The 26,351-nt window shown below is 34.8% G+C and overlaps 1 protein-coding gene across 8 annotated transcripts in view; it reads right to left on the bottom strand.

Moving 5' to 3' along the window:
• LOC106880075 (uncharacterized) overlaps positions 1 to 26,351 on the bottom strand; it is a 144,849-nt gene that overhangs the window by 59,507 nt on the left and 58,991 nt on the right. For all 8 annotated transcript variants that reach the window (XM_052966297.2, XM_089349300.1, XM_052966301.2 and 5 more), the window contains exons 3-6: positions 24,519 to 24,740; positions 20,452 to 20,705; positions 11,137 to 11,319; positions 2,547 to 2,685 (exon numbers count right to left, since the gene is read on the bottom strand). In XM_052966297.2, coding sequence (XP_052822257.1) covers positions 2,547 to 2,685; positions 11,137 to 11,319; positions 20,452 to 20,705; positions 24,519 to 24,740 — 798 coding nt within the window. The remainder of the gene's footprint in view (positions 1 to 2,546; positions 2,686 to 11,136; positions 11,320 to 20,451; positions 20,706 to 24,518; positions 24,741 to 26,351) is intronic.

Genomic DNA, 26,351 nt, shown 5'->3' with positions numbered 1-26,351 from the left:
TAAAAGTACTTTATAAAATCAAAAATTATTAACTATATTATAATTGGGAGATAACAGTTTACTCAAGGTAGTTGCCCTCAGCTTCCACCTTGGCCTTGAGATGGCTCCGCAACCAAGCACATGCATTCTTCAGTGTCCTTGAGAAGATCCTCAAAAATCCTCCTTGGCTCACCAGCTTGGTTAGTATCTTTCTCAACTACCCCAGACATAGAAATCCATGGGATTACAAATGGGGTGATTAGGAGGCTAGTGAAGTTGTAGAAATTCTCAAACACTTCTAACTCTTTCTGAAAGTATGGCAAAGAGCTGAACCCGATACCACACATATGGCCTTCCAGTAACAACCCCTTCTGGCCAGGGTTTGACCACAATCTCCAGCAACTTCACATAACTCTGAACTGAAGCCATTTTTGGTGATGAAAATTGATATTTAACAGTAGTTTTAAATGCTGTATTTTAACGTTTCTATACTCACCATCAGGTGTATTTTTAGAATATAAATAGTTTTATATAGTTTCAACTTAGTGATGAAATGTGATTCTGGTTCAAAAACTGGAAAAACACTGAATTTTTCACATTGTCCTGTTTTTGACCTCATTTGCACAAGTAATTAGGCATTTCAGTAAGTGAATTCATGTGCTCATTTAAGATTCTAGATCTTACTGTAAGATTAGAGAAGATGAAATGCTCAGCAACTGCTGTTATTAAGTAATAGTTGCCTAAACTTAAATTCTTCTTTTTTAAACAGACCCCAAGATGTGGATTTTTGAAATTTTCGATTGGCATTTTTTCTACATTGGCTGAGTTAAAAGAATTGATCTTTAGTGTCCAAAGGACTTCATATAGTGGGGGTTAAAGAAACATACTTTCCAAGGTATGATATCAAACCAATTTTGAACGAAATTCAATTTTTCAAAAATTTCAGAAATTGCCTAAAAATCTAAATGGTCATAAAATCTGACTGGTCACAGCTATGGGGCTGAAGTTTTCAGGAATTACTCCTCTCATGGATACTATCAAATGGTGTATATGTGAAGAAAATCTAAGAACCTTTCGATGGGCCTTTGCTGAATTACACTGGAATTACCCTATATCAGATCAGAAGCTGGGAGTAAAATGGTACTTTAGTAGTGGAGTATTTGCATGTGTGTACGTGTAGGTTTGGTAAATACAAATAGGGGAAATAAAAGTCAAAACAGGAGTATATTATTTTTAATGGAAAAGGGATGTTAAAATGATGAAATAATAATGATGATGATATATACATATAACAACTCCTCTTTATTTAACCTGGCTTCACATTACATTTCATGGATACAGGGCATGTTTACCTTGTCAGATATTCAGACACAGAGTTTGTCTCTGACACTTATATTAAATACATGTAACTCCAACCACATATACTGAGTGTTACTTTCTCTTGTTTGTTAACTGGTGTGTACATAAATGCATGCATGCACATGCACATATATGTATCAACAGAAACTGTTTGAAATGCAATATTAAAACTATCATGGATAATTAATGTTTGGATGTGATAAATACTTAATCATGTCATTTCCTGATAGAACTTTTCTTGATGCCTACAAAATAGTTATCAGTAATTACAGTATAATATGACAAACATTGGACTCCACAGTTAAAGATCAAGTATAATGATAGCTATCCTTCTCTCATTTTTGTGCTCTCATACTAAGAAGGCAAGCACTAATAAAGATGAATGGGTGTTTTTCTGGTATACAGGAATGAACAGCTGATAGCTTAGAATATGCATGTGTGCATATGTGCGAGCACGCAAGCATGCACTATTTTATAGCCAATCAATTATATCAGTGCAGGGACATTACTTACATAAATTTTGTACTTGTTAACAGTAAGTTGAAAAAAATCTGTAGTGTTTCAGAAAATAAGACTTCCAGAAAAGCACCTCAAAGCTATTGTTAGTAGTTGATATTTTTCATAGAGCCTGTATACATATATAACCCAACAGTTCAACATATTTCTACTGTTATCAAGTCTATTAAAGAATATGAACTGTAAAAGATCATAATTCCAAGAACTATAAATCAATATTCAGAAAACTATATTGTGTAAAATAGATGTCAAACATGGCCTTACATTCAAATCAAATTCAAGCAGATTTTATTAACTTTTTCCTAGAAGTATTAAAATTGAATATTTAATCAGGAATAATGGCAACAAGAAGAATGTCTATCAATAATTACAGTTATTACACTAATCTATGCCAGCCACTTCCCATCATAATAGAAAAAATACATTAAATTGTTAATTTCTTCTGAGTAATGAAATGAATAAACAGTGGAGTACAGGATTTGGCAACCAGAATAGCATTTTATTTTTCAGGAATAACAGCTAAGCTTCCCCCAGGCAACAACAAAAATTAAATGTTGTGTGTTCTTTATATAGTGAAGAAATGGTTTTGATGAGGAAAAAAATTATAAAACAAAAACAAAAAGCGTCACAGTTATTGATTGGCAAGGATTTCTAATAATCCAAGTCAACATCAACTTTATAGTAATACTTACATTTTGGATTCTGATTAGCCAAGCCTTTGACTAGAGGGTTGCTCATCATTGAAGGGTTTGGAAATACCGGATCAGGCAACAAACCCGATTTGATGCTGTTCAATACTGCTCCAGCTTGAAATGGGGAGGCCACCTTCTCCTGAAGTCCAAACAAACAAACATTGACAGCACACACAGCAGGCACATCACACAGTATCACAAACAGAACAAGATAGGGACTAATAAGAAAGAACAGTTTTGGTTTTCACAAGTATGCACGCATTTAAACAGCAAACAAGGTATAAACTGAAAAAAAAAACAAGAAGTGTGTAATGAAGTGAATAGTTCAATTTAAAGAATGTTTTAATATTGAAGATATTTGAGATCTGTTAAGTATCTACAAAATACACTTAGAGCAGGATATGAAACTCATGATCAACTACAAACTAGGAATCCAGCACTTTCTCCCTTTGATTACTGACCTTGCAAGTCTGATAAATGTTCAAACTTGTATGGATGTGCATGCATTCATGCACACGTGCACACCCATAAATTTGAAATCGGAAGTTGTAAGTTTACAGCGTAAATAGAAATGTACATATTGTCTTTCCTTATTTCCATTAAAATGTATACAATTTCACATTATTGGGAAAATTTAATCAAAAAATTTGTCTTAGTAGAATTTTAACACATTAATTCTGCTATCATGGTGAAGTTAAAGCTTAGCCACTGATAAAACAAATATCAATAACATTCAATGGACTGTAATTGCTCTTTTTGATAGATGAATACTCAATTAGTTGAACCTGTCACCTGGTTTCAATAAATAGTCGAAACTATTTTGTATCATTTATAATTCTTAAAGCCTATTGCAATAAATTTCCCATTTCCAAACCATTTTGTATCACAATTTCTAAAACCTATTTGCTGTAAATTTCCCTTAAGAGCCACAAATTTTGCTTCATAACTTACGAAGTGACCATTGTTATAACAATTATATTAAAAAGGTGGCGAGCTGGCAGAGATGTTTGCATGCCAGGCGAAATACTTAGCAGTATTTCGCCTGTCTTTATGTTCTGAATTTAAATTTTGCCAAGGTCAACTTTGTCTTTCATCTTTCCAGGATCGAGAAATTAAGTACTAGTTGTGAATTGGGGTCGATCTAATCAACTGCCCCCACCCCCACCCAAAAAACCCAACTATATTTAATATAATAAATAAGAATTATTAGTTTTGCTCTAATCATTATTAAACAACTGAAATTATTATTGTGGTGATTTGGCAAAGCTACAGTATTTAGTCCTACCTCCTCTATGTTCAGTTATAATCCTTCTACAGTCTACCAGAATTAATATATGTACTTGTTATCATTAGGATCGGAACTTGGTTTCTGAAGGCAAAACAGTTACTCAGTACACAGGTCAAGAGTAAGTATCTACCAGAGCTGTAAGTTCTGGTAGATATTTACAACATGAGATCCAAAGATATAAAGTCATGCTCACAAGCATAACAAAATGTCAGCAATAGATCTGAACAAGAATTGGTAGTCTAATCCTTCATACCTCTTTTATCTTATGCCTAACTACAAAAAGTAGTTTCAACAAATTACAAAATGTACAATAACAACAGATGTTCTGAACCTTATGCTACTTTCTTTACAAAATAATCTGTTTACAGAATATGAGAGAGAAGTCAGCATGGCTCACATTTTCCAATTAAAATTCTGTAATATCAAGTTACAATAGCGCTATATACACATACTATGATCACCCCAGATACCAACTAGCAAGCTGTATCTTCAAGATTGGTAAGTCTTTGGGTTCATTTCATACTTTCAAGATAGCACCAAATATAAAATCTGTCACTTAAAATTTGATACAAGCATCAAAAACAAAAAAAACTATTTTATCCCAATCAGAATTGTGAACCAGTAGTGTTTGTGATGCTCAAAATGTTCACCATGTTTTCAGTCTACCAAACTGAATAATAATTTACTTAACAGTAGAGAGATCAAAAGAATGACAAGTACCAAGACCCAACAATTCATATGTAATTTCTTGGATCCACACAGTTCTAACTTAGCAAAATAAGAGGACTATAATAATATTTTTATTACAGAGGGGGAAAAACTATATGTGAGGGAAAAAAGGTGAGGCAAGGAGACAGTAAGGTTTGTATCAATCAGCTTTGTAAAATAATTGAATGTTAGTAAAGACATAACTTATCACAAAATTTGTTCCTCTGTTTCCCTGTGTCAAAAAGAAAAAAAAAGTACATATCTACACAATTTTCACTAACCAAAGACTAAAAACATGCAAAACTAGGTTAATTTTTTTGGCCTACATTCCTGCTTCTCTCACACAGGATGTAAAAAAAGGTGGTCACAGATATAATTGAAAATATTTAATATGTAGCCATATATACTTTGACAGGGTAAACATGAAACTAGCTCTTAGCTAATATTCATTACAGAAATGTGTAAGTATGTAATAAAATCACACCTACATCCTAAGAGATAGTTCATTTACATTTCTTTATGAAATAGCTTGGAATTGGATTGTTTGACTTTGTAGACATAATGAAATATAACAGTTCAAAAAAATTTTTCACTTAATCATTAAACTGATACTCACTGAACATGAGGCAAGGTAAATAAGTGGAAAGTGAAAATAAGTGAAATATCAAGGAATGAATAGGCTAAGGTGTGAAATGTTGAATATGCAAAATAAATTCTCAATATCTTGAGCTCTTAGAAAATAAAAACCTGACACTAAGAGAAAAAGCAGTCATTTTCCAAAAGATTAAGAATTAATCACACAAAATTAATATCTTTGCTTAGGGGAAAATCTGATCTTTATTTTCAAACAAAGAACAACAATGGACATATTTTGGTCTTACTGGACTTCATCAGCATTGTATAATCTACTCAAACCAGCTTTAATCAGATGACATAGAAAAAGATCCAAATAATTTTTGGCTAGTATAATTTTAAAAAAATAGCTCATTGTACTTTTTATTTAAGTGAAGACTGAGAGAAAGAAGGAAAGAAGAGATAAAGATTATTTCTGCATTGCTCCAGAATTTCTTGCTTAAGATAGTGATCCACAACACTGCGTGACCTAATACAACAGAATATCAAATGGAGCTCTAGACACACACACACACACACAGTTTTTCAGAATCAAGTTTCCTGAGGAATATTAACCCTACAATTACTTTCAAAAATAATAAAGAATATAGTAAAATAACTCTGTCATTATTAAGTTGATATTTTGAGCATAAATTAACATGAAATTTTAATAGGAAGTTGAAATTTAGCTCACTTTGAAATGAAGTTTGCACCATAAAACAGAGGGAGTTACCGAGCAGTTAGATATCAAAGGGATGATTTCTCTTTCCAAACTACATTCATCCACATTCCTCAATACTACAAAGAAAAACATCATTCAGTATGGCTCACCTGAATAGTTTTTAAACAGCATTGAGAAAACAGTAAAAGAAAAACAAAACCATAAAGGCATCTCACAAAACAAGGAAAAAATTTAGTCACTAGAATAAATTACAGACCACTCAAAACATTCATTTCACACCATAAATTCCCATACACAAAACTATTTCTCTCTCTGTTACCTTTCAGCTAAGTCATTAATGAAAGAAAGCTCTAAAAGTTGTTGAAGATCTCTTAAGCTATGCTAAGGCAAGACACTATCAACTTTGATGATCACAACTTTTAATGCCCAACGGTTTCGAGTCAAAATGCAGTGTAAAATACATACAAATGAGAATTCATCCATATTAGTTTGGACTTTCTTTAAAATAAATGTAGAAGTTTTCACAAAAGCAAAGATTAGTTGGAAAGATATCACAATATCTAGATTTATTTAGCTGCAATAATTTCTTTGTGAAATACCATCTTTCCTCTGTAAAATAGATACAATATGCATTTGTATGATTACAGACAGTGTGAATGTATATGTGTAGCATCAATCTCGGCAATAGCTTTTATCACTCCTGTAGTCAATGCTACCAAATTCAAACATTACAGTACTGATCAATTTATTAAGTTCTTTGTCTTGTGAATCTCTGCAGTTGCCAACTCCAAAATATTCAAGAATACAAAAACACAAGATATTTTTAAAGTGGCACAACACATAACACCCACTCAAAATATAGAATGAAACAAAACCTGATTAAAACTAGTCATATTTTTTAAGAATTACACTCTATATTTGACAGCCTACTGATAAACATATTCATGTTTTTAAGGAAAAGAAAACATCCAGTAAATGAGTTAACAGATATATATCTTAGTCATATATGAGCAAGTGAAAGTGTAGTGAATTGCTGAAAGAGTAGATAGTCAAAAACACTACTTTCACATATTACAAAACATTCTTGACAATTGACATTTGCCAGATCTGTTTAAGAATTGCATGCACTTAGAGCAGCAATTCTAGATTAACTGCCAGGTTTTCACCACAAACATATACTGGGCACAATAAATGCTTTATGTGTATAATGTGTGTGTGGGCAAAGAGAAAAAAAAAAGAGATGGATGGAAGAAGAGAAAGAGCTATGGGGAGGGTAAAACAATAATATATAAAATTTATTGATAGAACAAAATGGTATTGATAAACAAACTTAACAAGAGCCATCAAAATAAGGTGGAAAGATAAAGATTGAGAAAGAGAACAGAAAATTAAACAAAGTGGTAGGAGGAAAGGAAGAAAAATGAGAATAATGATAATTTTAAGTAATATGTGTTGAAATATAAAGTTTAAAAATTAAATCCATTTAAGCACTAACTATTGAAAAACTGTAACATCTGCCTCACCAGTTATAGAATACGCAGACCAATGTTACAGACATGTATATATGTAGCATCAATCTCAGCAATAGCTTAATAAATTTTTATCAAAACTATAAAGTAAGCTTTACACTGAGCAAGTGAAATGAGTTATGGAGTGGCTATAAATAAATTTAGGTAAAATACTGAGAAAGGGAGAAAGCAAAGACAATAGATATGACATTAAGACAGAAGATAATAAGAACAATACAAACGAAAAGTTACAGCAGACACTAAGATACAGGAGGAGGCTTAATAGCAAAAGAGAACCTGTAAAAAGTTGAGAAAGAGAATCAAGAGTTGAGAGACACAACTGAGCTAAGAGTTACAGACAAGAATAGTGATACAAAAGTTACAAGAAACAGAGAGAGATGAGAATAAGGGTGAGAGAGTCAAGAGTTAGAAGACACACAAAGAGAGAGGCATTACAAGAGAGGGAGAAAAATGAGAGATATCAGAGATAGAGAGAGAAATGAAAATAACGAGGGAGAGAGAGAGAGAGAGAGAGAGAGAGAGAGAGAGAGAGAGAGAGAGAGAGAGAGAGAGAGAGAGAGAGAGAGATAGAGGAAAGAGTCATAATTGGCACAGAGATGAGAACAAGGACAAGTGCCACAAGACACAGATACACAAGTTACATCGACACAGAAAAGATGAAAATTTTGATAGAGAAATGAGTATTACAAAAGGGATGAGAAACAAGGGTTGTTAGTTACATAGATAGATAGTGTGTGAGAGAGAGAGAGAGAGAGAGAGAGAGGTTACAAGTGTAGAAGGCAAGAGTTATGGTCATATATGAGAATATAAGAATTACAAGACAGACAGACATGCCCCATGAAAAAGAGAAATGAGTAGTGAATTCCATGAAATACAAAAAGAAAGAAGCAAAAAAAAACTCAAAAAACAAACATTGTTTCTGGCCAACATTTATGCTCAGGTCTTCCTATGATATATGGCATAAGATTTATGGGGCTGATGTGTAAAACAGGCTGCAACTGTGTTTTTTCTGAGGTTATTGGCAATGTATGTGAAATGGTACTGATGAGGGACCATAATCAGCCCACAAGTTTGAATCACTGAGATTTTTCACTGTTACACAACACTTCCACACCACTTTTATTGACACAAAAGACATTTTTCACCTACTGCTCATGAGCTGTCAGTAAAATTGTTCATCTGGCTTGTATAACATCAGTGTCTTTTTTTTCTCTATTGCAAAAACACTATGATATTCGAAACCCTACTGCTACTATTATCTTTTCATGATCAAATGCGACCACCATTACTGAAACCAAAATCAAGTTTTACTTAATGGTGGAAATACAATTAATATTTACAACAAATTAAAAATGCATTTTTCCTTTTGTCCCTCTTCTTGAGAATATTTAAAAAAAACATTTTCTAAGTTGCCTATTGTCTTTAATCAACATAAATAACAACAAACATAAAAATCATACACTATTATTCTGAACATATTCTGTGACAACCATGACACAGAGAGACAGATCTTTAACTTATAAATCCTCAACAATTAACTGAACATACCAGTCTAAAAGTAAAGTTGGCGAATGCACAGATAATTGAAAGCCTGGCTAGATGATTAACTGTCATCGTCGGAAAAGTCTAGCAGATCAAGGTTGACCTGTGACTAAACAACATACACCACAATTCTTCCTTTAAATTTCATGCCTATCTGGAGAAAGCAAAAAGAAATTATTCCAATGTACGGTCCAGCCCTGGCTTCCATACACTATGATAGTGTGATAGTAAGTCACATTATTCAGGTATAATACGACTGTTGGTGGTAGATGAAAACTTATCTTGATACAGCTGAATAAGAGGTGTCTATCTTGCAATCATCAACTACAAATTATGTACTAATGTACCGAAATCACAATTTCTGTGAAAATTTCTGTTCAATGAGACAATGAGGGTATTGGAAAGTTACCGCAAATACTAAACCTTGATCCCTGATCTTTCTTACTCTACATATGTGGACCAAAAAATTTACTTCCAGATTGTATCCCAAAGATTAGCCTTCTTTTTCAAGGCCAGAAAATGCTTGCCCTGATTAATTATATTCTACAAAACTCAGTTTAGTCCTAGATCTGAGACACGCTACTGTTATAAACAAAAGAGTCCAAAAGAAATCTATCTGGATCACAGGCATAGATACACTCAACAGCACCCTACAACCTCTCTTCTATAAATATGCTATTACCTCACTGCTTGTCCTCCTCCTTCATTACAATGGACTGCTCTTTCAAACTATCTAATTACTACAACATCCACCCAAGCCTATCCAAACAAATACCTGCCTCTTCCCACCACCCTTATCATGTGTCACTGTCCAGGCACTACACTAACCACTTTGCCCAGTCATTCTTATTCCAAACATTGATCTTCTGGATTACCCTTGCCAGCCACATTATCTGTAGAGATAATTTATTTACAGATGCTCAAGCTAAATATAAGCACATCAATATTACTAACTTTTGAGGGCCAGCAAATTCCATGACTAAGCAAGAAACATTTAATGCTCAGATAATTGCTCCAACTGCACCTTAGCAACTACATTTTTCATGAAAGAACTGCCACCAATATAAAATATTCTCTCAAGAGACTTCTTATTTTTCTTTCTGTAAAACTTATGTAATTATTTTTTAACTAGCTTGTCCTTTAAAATACTTAAAATCTGAAAAGCTCACATGCAACAAAAATAAAATATTTTTAAAACAGTATACCTACAAACATTTTTATAATTTGTTTGTCCTATAATGATTCTGAAAATTCAAATATTTGTTAAAGCAGAACGCATCTTTTTGTTGATAAACACCTTCCTCAAATGTGAAGTGCAAGTGGCACACATCATTCACCAAGGTAGAGTGAAGCAAGTACAATAATTATTGTTCAAATTTATAAAGTTGTATAATATTCATGGCTCTCTCAAGACTACAACCAAGAACTTGAATAACCTTATTAACAGCTTTCTGTTGTAAGTGGCCTCAGTTTTATATCAACAAATAACTTTTTTAATTCTATTTAATATTTAAGAAAATTTTTATAAGGCTAAACATACAAAATAATCCCATTATATAACTGGCACTCTAGCCCAACAGAATTTGAAAAATAGATGAACAAATTAAAATAGTTAAGTTATTTGGTCTAGTTCTCTACCATATCTACCAACTCCTCACATGTGCCTAGATAATGGCCACAAATTTGATGGGCAAAAATATAATTGAGTAAACAGACTTGAATATGATTTACACTTAGAATGTATAAAAATGAAACAAGATATTGTAGGCATTTAGTCCAGCATTCTACCATTTCTGCACACACTTTTTATGAGCTTTCCAACAGATACAATAACTCAAAACTTGCATGGATTATTTTTTGCAAGAACATTTGTGATATAATTGAAGAGAAATGGTTTAACTATAAATTGAAACTAGGTTTCAGACTTGGCTCTGGTGAAGGCAACTTCAACTACAAAGTTCCATAGCCATAGCAATTACACCATAATTATCAAGAATACCACATTTATAAAGTTTATGATGCCATGATTAGTGCTAATTTAAGCATCATAAGGAGCAAGGATATTGGGTTGGATTTGAACTACTTACTATACAAATAATTATATACATGTAGCCAAACTGCTGTTGTATTAGAATTAAGACAAAAGATATTAAGTACAGTTTTTAATAACTAACTTTCATAATAGATTTGTCAGAAGAGTGATTTTATTAGAATGAGAACAAAATATACCTTCTGCTGAACAATCTTGTTATAAATGGACACTGCAGATGAACCTGGAATGCAGAAAGACACTGCAACTTTCTTGGTCTCAACTTCTGTATCTCTCATGCATTTCCATGTAGCCTCAGCAGCTTCTGCAGTTGCATATTCAACAATAGCACACTCTTGAGATTCATTCTCTTTCATAACAATCTGGAAAATAAAATCTATGGTAAAGCTTTGTACATATATGATATGAAACTATGAAACACAGACAGTAATAGATAAACACTGACACATCGGAGACAAAGAATCTAAGATTATCCATACAATTAGAGCTATCAATAGAGTAAAACAGAAGGGGGAAAATCAGTTATATAAGAATTAGTTGAAGCACAGATGAGAAAAGACAGATTACTTGCATACTTGATGAAAAGACATGGAGTGAGGTAGTTGGGTCTGAGAGAGAGAGAGAGAGAGAGAGAGAGAGAGAGAGAGAGGGAGAGAGAGGGGGAGAGAGAGGGGAGGGGGAGAGAGAGAGAGAGAGAGAGAGAGAGAGAGAGAGAGGAGAGAGAGAGAGAGAGAGAGAGAGAGAGAGAGAGAGAGAGAGAGAGAGAGAGAGATTTTATTAACAAAAGAAACCATGTTAATCTGGACACTTAAAGAGAGCATGCAGAATGATTTTATTGCTCTGCATACATGTCAGACAAGCCTGTCTGACAGCACTTGCATACCTGTAGAGTTTTTCTCAAACCAGTAGTGCTCCTTGGTAGCACTGCCAGGCTAAGGGCTTCAGGAAATTATCCCTGGTGGTTCTTTATTAGGAAGTCCTATGAACAGACTAACCAGTTTGTTTCTGTCAAAGTCCAGTGCCTCCTTCAGAATGTTGTCACTTTTCCCTATCACTAATCCTTTGTAGATGAGAGGTAGAGGTCACTAACTTTGGTCTTTGAGAAGGTTGTTTGGTTCAGACTCTTTGTTGACGAAGAAAGAATTATTGAAGGGTCTTCCTAAGGTTTTTCCAGGCTTAAACAAAAAGGTACAATGTCTGTAGTACATTTAAGTTTGAGAAATACTTGTTTGTTGAAGCCCTCCCCTCTTGTGACAGTGTTTTGTTTTCTATTACCTCCTGCATTAGATCACTGTTGTACTTGGTTTTTAGCACTTTTATTTTTTCAGCTGTAGTTTTATTTGCAATAATACCATGACTAAGTAATAAACATTTTATTTTCAAACAATTGCTCCAACTGCAATGAAGCAACTACATTCTTCATAATAAAACTGCCACCAATATAAAATATTCTCCCAAAAGACTTTCTTATTTTTCTTTTTGAAAAACTTATGTAATTATTATTTAACTAGTCTAGTTTTTGTTTTTATACTTCTTTTTCAGCTGTGGTTGTATTTTTGAGTATTGTTTTTCATAGTTGTTGTGGTTTTTAGGTGATGGTGTTAGTGGATGGTTCAAAGATAGATTTTCTGTTTTGCCATAGCTTTGGGGTGGGCTTTTTTTTTAGAATTTATTTTCCTCTATGCCATGGCATATTTTTAGCAACAGATTCATATCCACTAAGTCTGTGTCATGAGTAAAGAGGTGGATTGGTACATGTCTGTGTCATTGATTGATTCTAAGTTGTTGGATCTATAGTATCTCTCCTGCCAGTAGGAATGATAGTTGTGGAGTAACTGATCCCTGGTTCACACTGCTCATCTCTGCCACTACTGTTATTAGTGTTGTTGCTGAGGTTGATTTTCACTGCGGTTGTGATGTTGGTAGCAGTGCAGGCCTTCTTCCATCTCCCTTATGTTGTAGGCAGAAGACTTTTAAATAAGAGCCGCTCCCAGAAGTGTGGTATCTAGGTTTTCTGCTTTCCACTGTGACAGTGAGTTGTACCTTGTTCAACAGCTCAATAAGATCAAGGTTCCTGTCCAGTGTTTCCAGCTTCACCAAAATCAATATCTCCAACCCAAAATCTTGAAGAAAATATTAACATGAAATTTTAACTGATTTTTATATCAAATTAAAGCAAAAACCTTCCTTTTCATGACAACTTGGAGTTATAGCATTTGAACACACTGAATTAGAATGATGGTTACCATTCAGCAGTCACAAAAAATTTTTAAAATAAAAGAAAAAATAAACAGGACAAACTTTGTAATTGTGTGGAAATACCAGGGTGTTTGAAGGACCCTGATATGATATATAACTGTTGGATTTTAACTAAAACTATATGAGAAGAAAGTTCACATCCAGAACTTTCAAATTTTATATAATTTTTCTTGGAAAATATTTATTTTTGATATGAAAATGATCAAGCAAAAAGTGTGTTTTTATGTGTTCAAACTGTGCTTGTCTCTATTGTATGGTATTTTGTAGTAATACTTAGTAGAAGCAAGTCAGTCAAACTGGCCGCAGTACTTCACTGGTACCTTGAATGTAAAGAGCCAGAACAAATGCCACAGCTCATTTTGTCCAATGCTTTAACAATTCTACCAATCCACTGCTCTCAAAAATTATAATACTAATTTTTTACATAGGCACAAAACCGAACATTTGGGGGAAGAAAACAGTTAATTACATTGACCCAAGTACTTGACTGGTACTTATTTTATCAACACAAAAGGGTGAAAGATAAAATTGGCCTCAGTGGGATTTGAACTCACAATGTAAAGAACTATAATGAATCTTTTGCAGCCCAGAAATTTAGAAAAGTGTTACATGAAACTAAATTTAAAATGGAAGTAGCTAAAAACAGGCAGATGCATAAAGTCACAATCATGTCATACTTATTTAAGAAAAATATTATGCTGACAACTGCATAATGCACACAAACAGAAAATAGCAAAACTAGAAATGTGATTTATGGAATGGTAGTATAACCTATATAAGAAAAAAACCACAACCTGTATAAGAAAAATGTATCACAGAATACTGACAAGATTAAAATGAAAAGAAACAAACATTCAAAATCTACTGTTTACAGAAACAAGAAATCAGTAAAAGAAATGTTGAAGTAAAAATTCTTTCTATACATCCAAAAAGAGCAAAATTGCAAATGATTTCAGAGGTTTTAGGAATACTGGAAGCAGAATCTGACTTCTCATGCACTCAACAGAAAGAATGAAGTAACAATTCATAATCATTACCAACCTACAAGAGTAACACAAGAATAAGGATAAAATAAGATTCAAACTGCACATGAAGAGAAGCAAACAAATAAATATATAAATAAACAGAACCAAAACTCACATAACTGCCATACAGATGGGACAGACAGTGTAACATAAGAAACATCCATTGGGTAATTTGAACCCATTAAGAAAGTCACAGAAACAAAAATGTGATGAAAATTTCTGAGAATATAACTAAAAACAAAAAGTGAACAACAAGGTGTGTGTTAATAGCTCTTAATATGATTTTCCTAAGATATAACAATATTTATTCTGGCATAAGAAATTGATTATACAATGTTGTTAGGCAGTGATCACTTGCTACAAGTGAAGATCGCAATCAATGAAATCAGAGAGAAAATGGTTTTGCACATCTCAATGAAAAATCAATACATCAAGACTTTTGATGTGAAGCAGTTTCAGGAAGCTATGAAGAAGGAAATTTTGAGTCAATTTCAAGAGCTGGATGAGGATTACATTTGCTGGCCCAGAAACTTAAAAGCTGAATATGGAATGCAAGAACTACAAACCAACAGGAGTATGATGAAAGAATTTAAGAGAAGACAAAGAAAATGCTAGAGAAATGGAAAACTATGAAAGATCACCTTGAATATTTCATTCTCTGCAAAGCAACCAGACAACATCTAGAAAATGACAGAGTTATAGACTGAAGAAACTGATGCAGGAAAAGGCTGGCACTCTATGAAAGAGCTTAAAGAGCTGAAAGAGCTTAAAGAACAAGGACAGGCTCACAGTGACAGACAAAGTGGTGATGGAAGACGTATGCAACACCTTCTACACCAACCTTTGTAAATCATCTGTAAAGCTCAATCCTCCACCACTACATATGTTAGATGTGCCAACTATTCTGGTGAGTGAAATTGAAAATGCCCTCAAACTGATGAAAACAGACAAAGCTCCTGAGAAAGATGGTGTCACAACAGAGATGTTAAGATGCAAAAGTAAGGAGCTATGGAAAATCCTTGTTCTACACTTCAATTGCTATCTGAAGGTAAAATGCACTCACTGTGGAAAGAGTCAAGTACCATCTTGCTTCGTAAGAAGGGTTATAAAGAAGATTTAAAAAATCACCCCCATATGCCTTTTGTCTTAACTTTGTAAGCTGTTCACAAAGGTCATAGTCACCAGACTATTGAAACACCTCAATGACCAACAGCCAAGAGAGCAAAGAGGTTTTTGTAGGAACTACAGCATGATAGGCCACATATTCACTTGAACACAGCTCATAGAAAAAGCAAATCAATACAAGCTTCCTCTGAACATTGCTTTTGTTGATTACAAAGAGGCCTTCGATATTGTTGAGATGAATGCACTGTTAAAATTCCTGGAAACACGAGGTGCTGAGACACAATACATCAAACTGCTCAGAGATGAGAACTCTGGAGGCACAACAGATATAGCGCTGCCATCACCACCAGTAAGGGTTCCAACAGAGAAGGTATCAAGCAAAGAAATACCATCCCTTCAAAGCTTTTTACCACATGTCTAGAAATGGTCATCAGGGACACTGATTGGACAGGTGGCACGAACATCAATGGCAGGCAACTAATACACTTCCAATTTGCAGATGATATTGTACTCATCGTTGAGACCACAGACCAACTGCAAACCATGCTGACAGGGCTGGACACTCATAGCTAAGAAGTACGCCTTAAAATAAACTACATGAAAACAAAATATATGTGATCAAAAGACATAGCACAAAGTAGAATAGAAGTGGGAAGCAATGAAATCAAGACAATAAAGGAGTACATCTACTTGAGACACACAGTGAATATGCACCGAGATATGGATGCTGAAAAGAGAATAAGGGCAGGTGAAAGGCATTTACCTCAATAAAGGATGTAATCAAACAAAAGATAAACAATACCATAGAATCTTCAATAGCACCATTCTACCTGTGCTCTTACACAAGTGAGACATGGGCTACTCTGAAGAGAATAGAACATTGATTGGTTATGACAAAGGGCCATGGAAAGATCCATGGTAGGAATATCATTATGAAATCATATTCAAAATGAGATAATTCAAGAATGGAGTGGATTGAACAATGTGATCACAGAATCCTGAAAGCACAAGTTCTGCTAGGTCAACCATGTCACTCATAGACAACAGGTAGACCTGTGCAGTTGCTGAGTGGTAACCAAGAGATTGGAAAAGGTCACCATGATGATGGAAAGAAGATTTAGTTAAGCTATTTGGGTCAAGACAGAAAAGAATGGTGCAATCAAGACAGAATTGGAAGTGCATTGTGACCAGTGTGTACAATAGCATCTGATAGTCTGGTCAATACTGTGATATATCACATAGGTTGCCAGGTTAATTTCTTAACTTTCAGCTATATTATCACCTCAAAAGTAAAAAAATAACAGACAGGTTTTCTTGAGCACATCATCTTGCCAATCATCTTGGTCTCTTGTCATCATCTCTACAAGGCTCAACAAAATGAGATCAACTTTCACCACTGCGATTCATGTCTTCCTGGCTTTCCCTCTGCCACAAGTTCCATCAACATTTAGCAACTGGTGCTTTATAAAACTGTTCTCTCCATATACATCACATAACTGTAACAGCACGGTCTTCTCTTTAGCGCACAGCATCTGATGCCTCCTATACCCAATTTTTCTTTCAACACATTTGAATTTTGCTGTACATGCACATTAATGTTCATATCAGCTTCATATCTTTGTAGTTTTCAGATATCTATATAATTAGGACCCCTATCAAAGGTTTTCTCCATGTCAAACTGTCCAGCCCATGCCAGCATGGAAAATAGATGTTAAATGATGGCTCACCAGGTTTTATCAAGCTTCCTCCAACTTTCACCTCCCAAACACCTATCCCTCCATTACCCTTCTAACAATGGCATTATTTAGCTGCTGCAATAAAATGACAGCAGAATATCCACATATTTCATCCCTTCTGTGCTACTAGTCACCTCCCTCTCTCCTTGCAACAATTTGCTTCAACATCTATCCCTTCCCACTTTGTTTTCCACTAATCAGCACTTTCTGTGCTTCAAGGTATTTCTTCCTCTTCTCTGATCTACATCTTATAATTGCCACAATTCATTTTTTTAACACTCATATCTGCTGCCATTGCATCTTTCCAAAATCTTTGTTCCTTTTTAAATTACATCCACTGCTAAATACCTGACATTTATCCATATACTGGTATATTTCTATCTCTCCCCACTCTCCTACCCAGCACATAATCTCCCTATTTTCTGAATTTACCGACACATTTTACTGCTTCTTTGCCATTCCTGTACTGCCATTACCCTCCTCTTTCCTGAGCTATTTTCTTTGCCATCTCTCCCATACTGGCATTTGCCATTGACCACTCTCTCACACTTGTACATCATTCACTACATTCTCCTTTACTCCTATCTCCAATTACCTGCCACTCTCTTCTCACTTTTGTGAACTTAATCACTCTTCTTACCCAATCCTTGATCCACATTCTTTCTTATAGTCACCTTCTTGTACCTTGAGAGCATGCTGACATATATCACTAACATTTTTATCTTCTAAAACATTTTTTTTATATATAACACAATGTGGCCATGTATCTCTTCAATGGCAAGACATGTGCCTGTTCCTATATCATGCTTTAGCATCCCAATAACCGACATAAAGCCACTGCTCCTCCTTCTCTACTACAATCCACCCAGTTGAAGGGGCTTTTCTTTTTACAGTCTTGTAAATTACTTGACAATCTCACTAAGGACAGTGTCAAAGAAAAAGCACCCAGTACACTTTATAAACTGGTTGGTATTAAGAAGGGCATCTTGCTGTAGAAACCACACCAAAGCAGATGCTAGAGCTCAATGCAGCCCTTTGGCAGTGGAGCTTGTCAAACTGTCCAACCCATGTCAGCATTGAAGAGAGACATGAAACAACAATGATAATATCTCTGAAACTATCACCCCACTTCAGCCAAAGTCTTGTGAGTGTATTTGGCAGGCAGAAACTGAAAGGAGCTTGTTGTGTGTGCAGGCATGCATGCATGCTTCTATGTGTGTATGCTTGTCTTCTTTTCTAGATATTACAAGATAGTTATAAACAAGTTACTATCATACAAGTTTCGCTACATTTTCAATTTTTCATAAAAACACGTCCAACCATGAGATAAAATTACCTTGCTTGGAAAGTCGACACTACAATGAGGGTGATGATATATACACACATGCTCATTGTACATATATATATATATCCATATATAAGCATGTGCATCAATAAATATACACACACACACACACATATATATATATATACATACATTATATATATATATACATACATTATATAAACGTGCTGTTTTTGCCTCTTCATTTTGTTTGTTTTGCATTGTTTCATATTCGTAGTCTTATTTTGGTCTATGTATATCTGTATATCTTTCCTTCACAATCTCTAACTGGTCATTCAAAATCAGAATGGCTTCATATACTTCCGTCTCATTTGCCTTGCTGACTCACTGGAGTACTTAGCCATTATTGGTCTGGTGAGAATGAAGAAGACATGTTCAGATAAGTGAAATTTCATTTTTTTCCCCTCTTGCTTTCAATTTTAGCATCATTTTATTTTATTCCATTCAACTTGCTTCTACCATGTTTAAAGTCTTGCTGTTTTAAAGTGTTAAATATTATTTAATTAATTCTAGTAAAAATGCACTTTTTTTTCCTCTTCGGTTTGTTTGTTTCTTCCCCTTTACTCTAACTCTCCCACAGTGTAGCCATATGGCTTAGTGGTTTGCAGTGCACCCTCAAAACCCACACCCACAAACTATACCAGAAGTCGTTCTTATGGAAACCTATACTGGAAACTTGTATTAAAAGCTCTCTTCCACCTTTCTCCTGCCAACATCAGCTCACCAGCAGCAACAGCACTACAATACAATGTGAGGATAAGCTAGCATGTTTGCATCGGAAATATGACAAATATTCTTGCTAGTGAGTTAATTATTGGCACTATTTTATCCTTATACAAACAATGGTTTATACCACACCCTCTAGATCCCTCTTCATCTCATAAATGTGACAAGTGTAAAGTGAATGAATGATGGTAAATGAAACACATATGAAATCATGGGCACATTGAAATATAGGTCTGGTGAGATTGTTGAGAAGCTGGATTGAAGGCACATAGATGTGTGTTACATTCAAGAGGTAAGGTGGAGGGGAGCTTCTGCCAGGTTCCTCAGACAAAAACAAGTGTATAAAATCTTCTGAGTAGGCAATAGTGATGGGATTGGTGGTGTGGACATACTTCTTGCTTGATAAAGCAATCACGGTAGTCAGAGCATGATAGGATACTCATGCTTAGACAGGTTTTGCATTGTATGTAGCACCAGTACAAGTGCATTGTACGTGGCATCAGCACAAGTGCATTTTACATGGCACCAGCATCTGCAAGACAAAGACTTCTTGGCTGGAAGAGGGAGTGGGGGAATGACCATAAAGGACATACCTGTATGTATGGATGGCTGCAATTTTACATAGCTTGACATGTCTTCTGAAGCACAGCAAATTGCTAGAAGACCTAGTCCCTTGTCCTCTCTTCAGTGAGGCTCAGTATCATAAAATCCCTTCTCGTCATTACTTTGTCCCACATCTTTCTAGGTCTACCCCTTCCACAGATTCCCTCCACAATCAGAGATCAGCACTTCTTTATGCAGAGATAGACAAGAATGAGGTAAGAGAAAAGGAAGAGGCAGAAAGTGAAGTGGGTAAGAGAAAACAAGATGATGAAAAAGAGGAGTACTGAAGTTGGTAGGGAAAAGAGGCAGCTATATTCCATTAAAGAGAATAAAGAAGGGAAGAGAGCATAATATGAAGAATAAGGAAGTGGAGGCTCAGTCATAAAACTGATGATTATGTGAAGAGTTATGATAGGACTAAGAGAGGAACGGGAGATAAAGTACAAAGATTGAATTTTGACTAAACTGCCAAAATTGGCATGAAAATAAAAGGGTAGAAGTAGTGATGATGATGGCTGAGAATAGCTAGTTAATTAGTAGTGTGAGGAAATAAGGACATGGGAGATGTACAAGGAAGAGTACATGAATATATGAAGTAAATAAAAGCAGTTTAGAAAATGAAAAGAATAAATAAAAGAAATATAACAGGTATAAAGTGATAGTGATTTGTCTTACCTGGCAATAAATGGGAGCCTGGTTTGTAGAGAACATATCCTTTAACTTAGCTGTATCCTTGAAGTTTTTTGGTAAACCATCGATAAGAAGACATTTTGAGTTCAACTTGTCATAAGATGCCACCAAATTTTCCTCAATGAAATCACATGCTAGAAGATTATTCTTGTATTTCTGACAGTTCAAGCCCTCTTTAATACAAGTGGACTTTTCCTTATTGTGGCAATATTCAAATATAGCATAATTTTTGCTTTCCCCTAAAATTAGAAAAAAAAAAAAATGAAATGACCACAAAGAAAAAAAAAGCTTAAGAAATTGAATGTGAAATCTTAACAGCAACCTTAAAAAGTATTTACCCATAGGTTTTAACTTTTACTTAAAAGAAAACCAAGGACCTGATAATAGTTTTCTCCTGTCTTTATTCCCATTTTGTTTAGCATGTGACCCTAATTTTCAATTCATGACAGTTCTTGTAGTCAAATTACTTCCTGCCTGGTGATATTGCTTTTAGTAAGACCTCAACATTTTTTCACTGACAAATAAACAACAGAGATCTCTTCAAGTTTATATATAATGGAAGTCATCATCACTATCATCATCGCCCATCTACCATAGTGACAAAGAGTGGAAAGATGACAGGATCCAACAAGCCAGAGGACTGCATCAAGCTTCAATGTCAGCTTTCGAATGGTTTCTCTGGTTAGATGCCCTTCCTAATGCCAACCATTACCAGTGCATAGAGTGTACTGCGTGCTTTTTTCCTGATACAAGCACCAGTGGGGTCACCATGAAACTTGTAGGACAAAGAAGCCTTCTTGACTGAGTGAGGTTATAATAGAGAGAGAGAGAGAGAGGTGGCTTTATGCTAGGTGTTGAGATGCTGAACCATGATAGACAGACAGACACAAGTGTCTCACAATGGAAGAAATATAAGGAGTAGCTAGAAAGATAATGATGGTGGTGATGAGGTGTCAGAGCATACTCTCAAGGTACAAGAATGTGAGTTAGTATAATATAGAATATGGACAAAGAATCAGGAAAGGTCAATGAAGTTCATTAGAGCATATTTTTAAAAGTATATATTAAAAATCTTTTTAAATTTAATAATAAAGAAAATAAAATTACCTAAATTTTAAGCTGACTATCATTGAATTAAAAACTCCACATTTGCACATTAAAGAAAAAAATTTTTATCTTCAAATCACTTAGCTTCACTGAAGTGAAAGCAAAAATGAAGAAGAAAACCTCAATATTATTGTTTCTTGTGCAAGACTGGCAGCTACCAGAAAACTAAGTAAAAGAGTATTGCAACAAATCAATGAAATCATTTCTATCATCCATTATTCATTCACATAGCCTTCAATATTATCAAACAATTCATCATTCTTTAAGTCATGAATTATTACCATTCAATTAACACTGTAAATATTATGACCAAGAAAAAACAAATTTAATAGGTAATGTAACTATAAAATCTAAGGCTAAAAACAGAAGTACTATATTTCTGACCAAAATACACCCCTCATGAGTTTCAATTACATATTAAAATAATCATGAATTTAGACTAGTCTCATTAAACACCTGTAACTTTTTTATTTTTCAACATATTAATGTGATATTTGGAACATAATTGAAGAAAGGGTTCTTAATCAATTCTATTGCATAATTTTTGTCTCAAAGTGACTCTAATTACAGGTAAATCCAGGTAAACTGAGCAAAATGTAAAAATATTAAAATTTTGTTTAAACATTACCATAGAAAATGTATCATCAGCTAATATTTAATTGGGTATGCAACAAAATTTTGATACAGAAGAATTGTGCACATCACTAGATTATCAATTGAATTTAATGCACAGAAGAACAGGTGTACCATAAAGGTAAAATAAACTGAAATACTGGAATTTGTTTTTGAAGAAAACTAGAAAATTGAATACAACTAAATGAAATATACTCACACACACATACATAAATACACAGGAACATATATAATAAAGATTTACAATAGAAATTAAGTCAAAACTTGTCACTCACCTTACAGGTAAATTAAAATAAAAAGTAAAACTAAGCAAATTTGAAAAATATTTATACAATCTAATTATACATATATACAAAAAATATTCACACAATATTTCTATCATTCCACTCTACATACTGCAACCTTGCAGAATGCACATTGGAAAGACGTTTCAACTGGTCATCCACTGGGAGTTTTTCTTTGTTGATGTAGACATTCACAGCACTGCCTTTCGCGACCCCCGATTTTTTCTAATTTATGTAGATCTGCTGAACTCAGAGGGAGATCTCTCTGGCAGGCTTTGCTTTTCCTTCCTGCAGTTATTTTTTTGGAAGAATAACCTGCCCTCAACTGCGCTGCAACATCTGCTCGGAACTGCAGATGGTCACACCGCTTGCAAACCCCTCCTGATTTGGTATATAATACGAATGCATTTACAATGCTCATGTTTACTATATACCAAACCAGGTATCGCCACCATTTATTACCTGGTCTACCAACCAGATAATAACTCATCATCTGGTTCAGCCAATCTACACCACCCATGTACTTGTTATAATCAAGGTTCACAAACGGAGTGCCATTTTCATCTACACATGGTTGTGCATCGGGAGATAGAAAATTTATCTGCCTCTTATCTCTGTATGCGGTTGCTAGCAGATTTCCTTTCTGCCGTTGGATTATTTCACCTCTTTTTTTAAATTTTGCTCTTCTTTATATCCAACAGCAGTCCTTTTCTACTTAGCCATAATTGTAGCACATGTATACGTTTCCACAGCAAGTTTGACCAAACTAAAAAATCGGTCAAAAAATAATATACAGCCCTGGTTATGGTATGGACGTGATAAATTCCAGACCACATCGTACCCTAGGCCAAGCTGACTAACATTATTGTCTCTTTTCCCTGTATAAAAGCTAATTCCACAGCAGTACCCAGTATTTGCCTCACAATTTTTCCAAACTTCGATCCCCCATTTCGTGGGCTTTCCTGGCATATACTGTCGGAAGCGTACTCTTCCTTTATACCCCACCATGCCCTCATTGACGGATAAGTATCTCTCAGGCTTGTAAAATGTTTTATATGCATTTTGAACGCAGTCGATGAGGGGTCTTATTTTAAATAAGGGATCAAAGCTTGGTTCTCCACGTACTGGGGTACTGCTAGTGTCTCTCACATGTAAATATTGGTTCAGCTTCACGAATCGTACTCGCGTCATAATACTGGAAACATATTCATCGCCAAAAGGTTCCTGATTGCTTCAGTAATTTGTTATTCTGGGTAACTGTCTAATACCCATAATAATATTTATGGCAAAAAATGCCTGTATTTCATCTACAGTTGCAAAAAATGCCTGTATTTCATCTACGGTTGCAAAAAATGCCCGTATTTCATCTACGGCTTGTTTACATTCTGCGTAACGGTTTGTTTCCGCAGTAATAATTTCAAACAAGCATGCTGGAAAAAATAAGAAAAAGAAGTCTAAAGGTTTCGCTTCCTGAGAAAGACTATGGGTAGACCCTGTCTCCTCAGAAAAATTGTTAAGAAAAATATTTTTTAAATCTTTACTCCATTCTGGTGTAAAATCATCCTCGCTATCGCCATCGCTGCTTTCGGTTTCGGATACAGAAATATCCGATTCATTATCATTCACCATGTGCTTTTGTAGCTCATTCACTCTTTTCTTTGATATCTCCATATCTCCTGTTGAAAAGCCTTCAAATTTGGAATCACGGCTTGATAGCATGAAACTCCTCTTCCAAAATTCACTGAGTTCAAATATCACGCCAAACAATGTCGGATACAATAACTCAACTGTTTGCAAAGTGAAATCACGTGTTTTAACAAATATACTAACGAGATTTGGGTTCAAATTTGCATTTAGATAACAATGGGTACTCTCGGCCGGCTATGACAGGGTTGGTCTTATGAACCAAAAAATTTTTCAGCCGACCATGGCCGGGTTAGTAACGAAAGGGTTAATAAATATACTACCAACAGAAATTAAAACATGAAATAGTTCAAATTATAAAAAGAACCCTAAAACAATACATACCAGTTTCTTCACAACGCATCAGAAAGAATTTTTCCATTGGTCCATATGTGAGCAGTAACTTATGAACTTCCATTTCCAAACAATCTTCAGGGAGATTCGTAAGACACAACATTTTATCACTAGGGTGCAAATTAACAGTAACATCAGTGTCAAGTAGTTGTTTACCACTAAGCTGCTCAACAATCTCTTCAGCATCTTCACCATTCATAAGAGTAACAATAGCTGTAAAGACAGTAATTCAAAAGAATGAACATCTTTGATGTTTACACCATACTAAAGAAAAAAAAGTTTTATAAATTCATAATATTCAAACCATTCAATATTAACTTAAGGTTTACTGGTTTCAAACATTAAACTGTGACTATGAAGGGACAACAGATTCAAAGGTATAATTGACTACATCAACTCCAATATTGGTTTTACAGAAGGCAAAGTGAACCTGAGTGACAACCAAATACAAAGTATTTTGCTGATACCCTACCAATTTTGACATCTACCACCTATAATTACTGAGATTACCAAACAATAGGTCTCATATTACATATGAAGAAGTGCTCAAGAGATTAAACACACAAGAGCTCAGATACTAAGACTGCTAACCATAGTAATCATTAAGTAACAGATTCGTGCCTACTGAGAGATTTTAATTTATACTAGCAGAGATACCTGGCATTGCTTGGGATTCAAATAGCATAGTTTTTTTGTTTTGTTTCGGTCATGTGACAGTGGCTACGCTGGAGCACCGCCTTTAGTCAGAGAAATCAACCCCAGGATTTATTCTTTGTAAGCCTAGTACTTATTCTATCAGTGTTTTTTCTGCCAAACAGCTAAGTTACAGGGACAAAAACACAGCAACATAGGTTATCAAGCGATGGTGAGGGTACAAACACACATATACATATTGTCGTCGTTTAACATCCACTTTCCATGCAGACATGGGTTGGATGGGTTGACTAAAAACAGGCAAGCCAGAACGCTGTTCCAGGCTCCGATCTGATATGGCAAGGTTTCTACAGCTGGATGCCCTTCCTAATGCCAACCACTCTGAGAGTGTAGTGGGTGCTTTTTACATGCCACTGGCATGAGGGCCAGTCAGGCAGTACTGGCACTGACCACGTTTGAATGGTGTTTTTTACATGCCACCAGCATGGGAGCCAGTCAGGATATATAAAGGCTAGAAAGAAATGATATAAGTATGCTCTAATAAATGCATAATTCATTATCTTTTAATGCCCTCTTTTCCATGCTTGCATGGGTCGAACAGTATTAGTTGAGGCAGATTTTTAGCAACCAGATGTCCTTCCTGTCACAAACCCTCACCTGTTTCCAAGTAAAGTAATATTCCCCATGAACAGACATACTTTCACAGAAGACTGGAAACAAAGGATATGATGGTGACATTTATTTACATCTATCACATAAAGTCACACACATATACATATAACAGGCTCCTTTCAGTGTCCATCAACTAAATCTACTCACAAGATTTTAGTTGGCCTAGGGCTATAGCAGAAGACACCTAAGGTACTATGGAGTGGGACAGAACCCAAGACCATGTGATTGGGAAACAAACGTCTTACTACAGTCACACCTGCACCTAAATGTGTGCATAAAAAAATGGTACACAAATGAAATGAGAGAAAAGCTGAGTATAAGAGGAATCAGCTGTAGTGTGCAAGAGAGAAAACTGCACTGGCACAGATGTGATATCTATGAAAGGAGAGTTTTCATAAAGAAGTACCAAGAAATCCATGTGAAAGGAACCTGAAGAAGACATAGAAAGCAGTAAAAGTTTTTAACCTCATGAAAGAGATGACTGCAACAAGATTATCA

The sequence above is a fragment of the Octopus bimaculoides genome, chromosome 3 (assembly GCF_046866305.1).
Source record: "Octopus bimaculoides isolate indiv1 chromosome 3, ASM4686630v1, whole genome shotgun sequence".
Lineage (NCBI taxonomy): Eukaryota > Metazoa > Mollusca > Cephalopoda > Octopoda > Octopodidae > Octopus > Octopus bimaculoides.
Note: the sequence above shows the minus strand (reverse complement) of the source record. Positions and strands in the feature narration are given on the sequence as shown.